We start from the raw sequence: 9,170 nt of genomic DNA, 5'->3' as shown, positions 1-9,170 counted from the left end.
CATATCCTGAAAGCCCCAACAGAGCAGCTGAAGAGCCACGTGTTTAATCTGGGTTGTAACCAGGTTATTGTAGGAAGTTTGTCTTGTTTTTCCTTTGATTCCATACTTTATGCAGTGAGGACATTTTTGATGATTGTTTCTTTGGCATGTTTGGTTATTCTGTTAATATCTTTATGCCTCAACTCTTGAGTCTGTGAAACACTTTATAGCTTTTAACTAAGTCAGAGATATCAACATGGGTCATGGAAGATTGAAAAATAGATAAACACCACGGAAGGTGTGTCTCACAGCCTCGTTGTCTGAGAAGGAAATGCACACGAAGGAGTGGCGAATGATTAAAACTGCCTGCGTCCACATTGTCCAGCTCAGTGCACTGAAACTTGGTCACAGCTCACGAGGCTTTTCTCTTCTTGTTCTTCCATCGTTACTTTCCTTCAATGGCTCAGAAAATCCATCTCCTGTCTGTCCTTTTCGTGGCTCTGATTGTCGTTGGTGAGTATTCTGCTTTATTTATATTCTTTATTATAATGGTCCTTCATCTGTGAAGTTTTTAGGCGGAAACAGTAATTGTATTGTTATTATTACTATTATTATTTTATTCACCTTTATTCAACCAGGAAAATAAAACCCATTGAGATCAAGATCTCTTTTACCAGGGTGACCTGGCCAAGAGGTCCGGAGCACACGTCCCATCATTTAAAACTGATTTGACACAATTAACAAAATACAATGGTTAAAGTGAGCTTTCCGTAGATACAATTTGAAAGATAAAATGCAGATTTTAAGGCAACTCAGAATAATGTGCAATAAAAGTTTACGGAGTATTCTTTAACTGTCAATCTTTAAAAAAAACTTTAAAAACACAAACTCGTAGTTATTTGAATGTGACAATGCAGGGTAATCATGTTGTCTTTTCAGTTTCAATTGTGGTTTTTGCTTAAAAAAATTTTTAGATTCAAGAAATTCAAATTTTAAACAAAATATCTCTTTCTTAAATTGGAAAGCAAAAACTGGCTGCTTGGATAAAGGTGTTGACGTGCTGCAAGGTGTTCTTTCTTTATCAGTATAAATAGTCCCAATTTGTAATTTACCTCCACCAGAGCACTCAGTCAGATGCTCCCAGATGTTTATCTATCTATTTCTTTATTTCTTTTTTCTTAAACATGAAGTTTGGATTCAAACAAACTCAGAATCTACACACAAAGTTGTCCCGGATCACAGCTTACCAATAAAAGTTGAGATTTAAGCTTTTCCGCGTTAGTATTGTGGGTCTGGACTGGTTTTATAAACATATTAGAAAATCTATTTTCAGTGTTTGATAGCGTGTAGATGTGGGCAGTGTGACTCTTCTCCCGTGTCATAACCCCGCTGTTATCAGCTTTCGTTAAAGGCAGTCTTTGTTCTCAGAAGATCGTTTAAGGCCTTGTGTGTCTGAATTATTAATTGACTTTACTAAGACTTCCAATTCCGTGCTTCTTTTTTTTTTTTTCTAAAGCTTGGTCTTATAATTTAGGTTTCTGAGTTTCACACATGAAGGTTTGTTGCTCCACAGGATTAGAAGCTTAAAATTAATCGGCAAACCAACATATTTCACACAGTAAACCACAGCTAGTAACGTTTTTAGGTTTACCAGGAACAAATATGGCACAGCATTGTGCTTCACCACCTACTTAAAATTTGTATTGCTTTGTTTTGTGCTTTTTTAAAAAAAAGAAAAAAAGATTATTATTATTTTCAGCAAAAGTTAAACAATGCTTATTAAACCATAAATTACATTGCGGTGTCATTAAACTGTAAGCACTGCAGATCATTTCACAGGAGTGAGAATGCAAGTTTAATCAAACACAGTACATTTGAGGAGGGTTTTTTTTTCTTCTGATTTCTGAAAATGGCTTGCCTTTTTGCTTATGAATTTTAATGCCAACTCCAAGATAATTTCACCAGTCGAGGAAACCCTGTCAATTACCCTGTTGACATTTAAATAGGTTCTGCTGTTTTCTGTCATTTGTAAGTTATTTGTGACGTGTTTTCATGTACTAATTGTCGTTTACTTAACTGTTCGGCTCTGGAAAAGTTCTACCTACTGGGATTGCAACGACAACACCGACAACAACTGGAAATGCAATAGGAAATGCAAATGAAACAACACCGACAACAACTGGAAATGCAACAGGAAGTGCAAATGCAACAACACCGACAACAACTGGAAATGCAACAGGAAGTGCAAATGAAACAACAACGACAGCAAGTGTAAATGAAACAACTACACCACCTCCTGCGACTACACCTCCAAACAATCCCTGTCAACCAAACCCATGTGGCGATGGAAGCACCTGCCAGCCTGACCTTAATGTGGAATTTAGGTGTCTGTGTCTGTCTGGGGAAATGTACGATAATGGGACCAAGTCGTGTGTGCCAGGTAAGTGATTGTACGTTTACCTTCACTGTGAGTAATGACGGTTTAAACCTGAACTCCCAAGTTCACTTTTTTCCATTTCCACATTAATGAACAAAATGGTGAGAAATGCGTTTCAGAGTTGTGGAAGCACTTTTGCTTGCATGGTGATTTTAAACGTGCGTCTTTAGAAATGCAAACGGGGATGGAGAAGCCAAACCTGCTCCACCCCGATCACGACAGTTTGATTATTAGTTCTGTTTTTTGATTTTTCAAAACTCCCCTGGAAGCATTGAAAAGTCCCAGGATGACATCGGTACTATGACGTGAATGTAATGAAGCAGCTTTTTTCACTTCTTTGTTCTCAGACTGAATTTCACTTGGAGACGTCATCTCAGTTAATGTTTCTTCACAGAAACACACACACATGTACACACACACACGCACACACACACACACACACACACACACTAGATGTAGATTTGATCTCATCTGACTAATACAAAGTGATTCATGTGTTTCCTGTTTGTTTTTTTACCTTTCAGCTAAGGTTTTCCCAGGAGAATTTCAAACGACTAAGCCATTTGTAGAAGAAATGAAAGACAAGAGGTCTAAAGCATTTTTAGAGCTTTCGCAAACAATTACTGACAATGTAAGTGGACATTTAAATATTTTCACCTAAAGAGACGTGTGTTTGTTGTTTTCCAGACAGGTCAGTGTTATACTGATCCCAGTTACTTACATGTGCTACATTTATAAGTTATCACAACCTATGAATGTGGATTCAGATGATTACAATTTTATCTTCTTTCTGAAAAACAGATTCAAACAATGCTTGTTAATTTTACTAGCCCAGAACCAGTGGTGCGTGAGCTCCAGTAAGTTAACACCATTTGTCTTCTTTTTATGTAATTCACAGCACTTCATATTTACAAACAAATATTTATTTATTAATGTTTTTTATTTTACTTTTAACCATCTAGGCCATTTAGCCCTACGTCAAGATCCGGGGAAAAAGCCAAAGCGATTGTGGAAATCATCTTCCCAGTAAACTCTGACGTTACAACTGAGAAGCTCACAGAAGCTTTTGAAAAGGGATGTGGCGGCTGTGTTGTGGACGGACCCTTCAAGTGTAAGTTTATATTCTGTAACTTGCACAATGTTTGTGTCCAGATTTCATTTTGTGTTATAGTGAGAACACAATGTCAAGCGACTGACAATCATGTCTGTGATTTACTCTCGTAAAACTGGAGGAGTCCTAAAGTGTGTTATTGTGTGTGTGTGTGTGTGTGTGTGTGTGTGTGTGTGTGTGTGTGTGTGTGTGTGTGTGTGTGTGTGTGTGTGTGTGTGTGTGTGTGTGTGTGTGTTATTCAACATTTTGTCTTGTTGTCAGACTGCTGCTGCTCTCAACATTTCACTTCACAGTTCATATCATAATGTGTTTCTTTTTTTTCCAGCTGTGCATGTTTAGTACTGATCCAGTCTTTTTTCTTTCCTCTTCAATTAAAGCTAAAACCCTGTGTGAAGTCAATGCATGTGACGCCATCTCTTCAAAGTGTACTTCTGGTGACGGGAACTTCACCTGCGAATGTCGGCCTGGCTACAAACGTTTTCATAGTAATAGAGCATGCGTAGGTAAGGAAAACTGAATAAAAGTACAACAAGAAAACGTGTGTGCATGTTGTTGTTGCTTTGAGTTGAATTACAAACCTATTTTTTTGTGTTGTTGCAGCTCAATGTCCCATTGGGGAGCAGTTCAAAGATGACATATGTAATGAGTAAGAGCATCTTGTCCCTCTATCTGCTTCTCTATTATGATGAACTTATATTCAGACTTCATGTGCTTAGAAATCCAATGTTTGCCTTTTGTCTTTCAGGTGCGCCTTTGGTTATACTGGCTTTAACTGCGAGGAACGTAAGTACACAGAACTCGCATTTGACCAATTCAACAATTTCCCAAGGACAGTCTTCTTAAAACAAATAATAACGAGGAAACAAATCGTGTCCTGCGTGGCAATTGTTGCAAATGTTGCATTGTTCTCTGACCAAAACTTGTAGTTTCCACTTTGCACAGATGCTGATTGACAAGCATCTATTAGATTCATGTGACTCTACCATGTTGATGTTAAAGAAGATCTATAAAGCAGTATTAGTGGGTTTCAGATGGGATCTTTATTGATATATAATGCCTCTGAGAGCAAAGAGTTCTTCTGGGGTGAAATGGGACTAATAGTTCTTTAAGATAAAATGGAGCCTGGTTGTTAAGAGGTTTATGGGTTAAAAGAAGGATTTTAGATTGTATTCTAGATTAAGTATTGGAGTGATCTCTCCCTGTAGTTCTTGTCAGGACCCTCGATGCAGCATTTTGAATTAATTGAAAGCTTTTTAAGCAGTTATTTGGTCACCCTGATATTATGAATTTTTAATAGTCTACTCCGAAAGTAACACATAGATGGATTGATTTTTCAGCGTCACTCTGAGTCAACTTGTTTTAAATTTTAGAAATACTATCTGGGTGAAAAAAGGCAGTCCTGCAGTTTTGTTCAATGTGGCAGTTGAAGGATAAATCCTGGTCAAAAATAACTCCCAGGTTCCTCCTACTGGAGGTCAAAGTTAAACCATTCAATCTTACTATACGTTTAGATAATGTCGCTCTCAGATGTTTTGAGCCAAATGTAATAACTTCTGTTTTATTTGAATTCAGGAAAACAAAAATACAATTCATTCGGGCTTTTATGTCTTTAAGACAGGCTTCTAGTTTAACAAGTTGATCAGTATCACCTGGTTTCATAGATGAATAGATTTGTGTATCATCTGCATAACAATTGAAGTTAATGGGATATTTCTTAATTATATTGATGAACCTGATTGGAAAGACTCAAATAGGTCTTGAAAGGTTCATACTGACTACGAGTTTCTGTTGGTTAGTGTGCCACCTACTGGCAGCGAGATGCCATTACTGCTTTCCGAAACTTTCCATTGTTGTAAATTACTGTAGATTCTGAAAATATCTGTTAATTTTAGAAATAAAGAGAAAGTTGGATATTGGCCTGTAACTTGCTGAAACACCTTGGTTAAGGGTGGTTTTTTTTAAGAAAAGGTTTAATAACCCGAACCATAAATACTTGTGGTACATATTCTGTTATTAAAGATATATTGATGTATTCTAGTATTGAAGTACTAATCAGTCGGGATTGGATCTAAAAGTCGTGTTGTTGGTTTAGATGAAGCCACAATTGAGGAGAACTTGAAAGCTCTGTAAACTGGATAACTGTAATCCAGGTTCTACTGACAGACATGAGCATGTCGTTGATCTATGTGTGACAGTTCTGTCTTGAATTGTATTCCTAATAGTTAGAATTTTGTCATTAAAGAAGTCTACAAAGTCATCACTGCCCAAAGCTCAAGGGATATGAGGCTCGACAGCTGTGGCTTTTTGTCAGCCTGGCTCTAGTGCTGAAGAGAAACCTGGGGTTTTCTTGTTTTCTTCTATTAAGGAGGCATAGCAGGCAGTTTGAGTTTTGGGGAGGGCTTTTATTTTTATAGATCAACAAGCTATCTTTCCAGGCAGCACAAAACCCTTCTAATTCAGTTAGATTGCATTTCTTGTCCAATTTACATTCTGGCTTCTTGAATGTTCACAATCGTCCATTATACCATGGAGCTATCCTGCTCTAAGTTGAAGTTTTTGTTTTCAGTGGGGAAATAGAATCAAGGGCTGCTGCTTCATCTACAACACAATCAACCCGAGTGGCTAATGCTAATGCTAATGCTCTGACAACTGTTCCACTGGATCCAGAACTGGTGGTATGAAGCTGGTTAGTGTAAGTTAAAATTATATCAGAAAGGGATCTGATAACAGAGGGTTGTGAGGGAAAACTGTATTGATCAGTGTCAATACCATAGATGAGAACAAGATCAAGGGTGTGATTAAAATAGTGAGTTGGTTTATTCACATTCTGCATAAAACCAGTTGTGTCAAATAATGAACTAAATGCAATGTTGAGGCCAACATCGTCAACATCAACATGAATGTTAGTCACCCACTATAATGACTTTATCTGAGTTCAGTACTAAATTGGAGAGAATGTCTGAGAATTCAGATGGAAAAATTTGGGGTATGGAACGATACACCACGATAAATAGGACTGGCTAGTTTTATTTCTTGGACTGATAAAAAAGACTATAGTGAGATTTAACACATATTCCAAATTAAAAATTGGATTAGAAAATAATTTTCATAATGTTCTCGCTTCTTTCGTATGTTTAAATGTGTCGTGTCTTAGTAAAGTCTGGACCAACAACCAACCCACCAAACCAATGTATTATATCACAAAACTGTTGTTGCTAACACGCTATTTCCTTGTTTTGTTAGACTGGAAACGTGATCTGGTAATTGTTGGTTCTGTTCTGGGAGGATTGCTGCTGATATCCGCCATCATTGCTATAGCATTTGCCACCAAGTGAGTTTCTCGCCTATTCTTTGCCAATCTATTCTTCCTCGTGTCACACATTGAGATGTGTACAGTTAGGTAGTACAGTATTAAAACAATAGTAACACTATGCATTTATTTTCATCTTGTTAGGAAACCCAAGAAAAGCTCCAAGAAGAGCAAAAATGCAGACCAGGAAAAGTCTTTCAACAGCCGGCCTCCTGTAGACACATACCTGGGTAACAGCAACTTTGACTTCAACCGCACAGCAGCAGGTAACAAATCGGCCAAAGGCTTTGGAAACAACAATTCTGAGGTACCCCGGATCCCACGGGCCATGACCAACAGCGGCTGGGACAACAGGACCAACCTGGAGATGACTCCGAGCCACAGCCGGCAAAATCTGATCGCTCCGTCTCGCCCCCAGAACAACCCTTATGCCCAACGTCTACCTCAGGTCAACCCCTACGCTCAAAATCGAGGCCGCACCAACGCTTCTTTCATGTAAGACAGTGGAGAATGATTCACTAACCCCAGAATCACAAAGGTTCCCACAATGACTCTGTAGCTCAGATCAAATATGTTCTGATCATCTTCGTTTTCAAAATTCTCTCCCAAGTATTGCACATTGTTAGTGTTTTATTAGTAGTTGTATCAATCAAATATCTTTTATATCTTATGTACTGCTTAGAATTGATAAATGTGAACTCTACTTTCTTGAGCTCTAAAAAGAAATCTCAGAACGTTATTGCTATATGATGCCAATGTCCGAACTCACATTAAAAACCATTCATCTGTATTAAACCCTAAACTTGCAGGGTTTGTGTCAAATAAAAACAAGAAATAGACTCTCGATGACTTGCATAGTTGATGGACTTAAACATACTGTAACAGTCTTGCGTAGTTAAACTTCAGCCTAAACCCTTCGGTCTTCCTCTGTTTGTTTTCCCTTTCTTTTTATTGTTGCATTTTCTGTTGCTGCATTTTGTATTTGGCTGACTGAATAAACTATTACTGCTACTACTACATATGAAATGTGTCACAAATGTAATCAGTCAATGTTCTGTGCTGTAAACAAGATTAGTTTCTTCTATTAAAGTTTAGAATTCAGAACTTCTTCCTCCAAATCAGGTTTCTATAAATTCCTCTGTATATTTGAGTATAATCCATGTCAAGTATTTTTGACATTGAGATAGTTTTTGTACAACTGAGAGTGTATTTTGTTTTTTGTTTTGGCCACTTCTGGGTTAGATTCATCTTAATCTCTCACAGAGAAAAGAAGAAAATGAAATTATATATTTTTTATTTTTTTCTTGCTTTGTATTTTTTTTTGCAACAATAAATATGATTACAATATACTGTCTATTACAGTGTTAATTATTGCACAATTTTTATTTATTTATTTATTGACAAATTGCACATTTACAAGGGATCATTTTTCTCTTCACTGATTTCCAATTTTTTTAAGTGAGAGCAAGTCAGAGATTTTTTTTTAACTTATTTTCTGTGTTGGGATTAAAAAAAAAATTGTTCGGCATCATTGAGATTTTGTCCTCCATTTATCTTCTTAACACTTATCCAAGGTGCCTCCGGGTACCTTCACCTCAAATGCATATTTCTTTCATTCTAAGTTTGTATCAACGAAAATCCTCAGACGTATATGTGTCCTCAAAGAAATATAGATAGGAAGCATTGGATTCCCTTCCATTGCTACGCAAATCTCGTACAAGTCATCTTGATAAACTCCAAGTTTGTTTTATAGATATAAGAACGGGATGCATCTTAGTTTTCTGCTTTTCAAGCCAGATAAGCAGAAGTTATTATTAGTGGCGGCTGGCCAATAGAGGGCGCCAGGACGCCACCCCTCTGAGAGCAAGAAGGAGAATAAAAAAAAAAAAACAATGTCAAAGTCAACAACCTAACAATGGGCCCTGAGCTGTATTCGCTTCATTTTCTATAGATAGTCTTCAATAAAAGATAGATTCCAAAATATTTAGTTTTTTCTAAACTCATACCGTCATTTCAAGTAAACCACCCCCCAAAACATATTCATTTTCTAAAAGGGACTAATGAAGCATCTGCTTGTACAAGTATGTTAATAAAAGAGTCAAATTAAGTGCTCTGTATTCACTAGCTGTTTAAAAGTATAATAATCTTCACCACTAGGGGGCTGGATCAATCTAAAAAAGGAAGATTGTTGTGATGTGGTTTATAAACGCACTGTATTTGAATTAAGTTAACAATGGCTGAAATTGAATGACATGGGACGGACTCACAGAGTTCCATACAACCAGGTTTATTGTTGAAAAGTCCAGGGAACACAAGGAAACGCAGGGGACTCA

The 9,170-nt window shown here is 37.1% G+C and overlaps 1 protein-coding gene across 1 annotated transcript; it reads left to right on the top strand.

The window, feature by feature from the left end:
* Positions 1-367: 367 nt before the first annotated feature.
* Positions 368-8,370, top strand: LOC308107336 (mucin-13-like). Its single transcript, XM_080459636.1, has 10 exons — positions 368-492; positions 2,075-2,419; positions 2,941-3,047; positions 3,218-3,273; positions 3,379-3,527; positions 3,905-4,030; positions 4,128-4,173; positions 4,273-4,310; positions 6,771-6,858; positions 6,982-8,370. Exons 1-10 carry the CDS (start codon positions 438-440, stop codon positions 7,334-7,336), a joined length of 1,365 nt encoding a protein of 454 aa, XP_080315762.1. The 5' UTR covers positions 368-437; the 3' UTR covers positions 7,337-8,370.
* Positions 8,371-9,170: the final 800 nt, after the last annotated feature.

This window comes from Lipophrys pholis (assembly GCF_963383615.2).
Source record: "Lipophrys pholis genome assembly, chromosome: 1".
Classification (NCBI taxonomy): domain Eukaryota; kingdom Metazoa; phylum Chordata; class Actinopteri; order Blenniiformes; family Blenniidae; genus Lipophrys; species Lipophrys pholis.
Note: the sequence above shows the minus strand (reverse complement) of the source record. Positions and strands in the feature narration are given on the sequence as shown.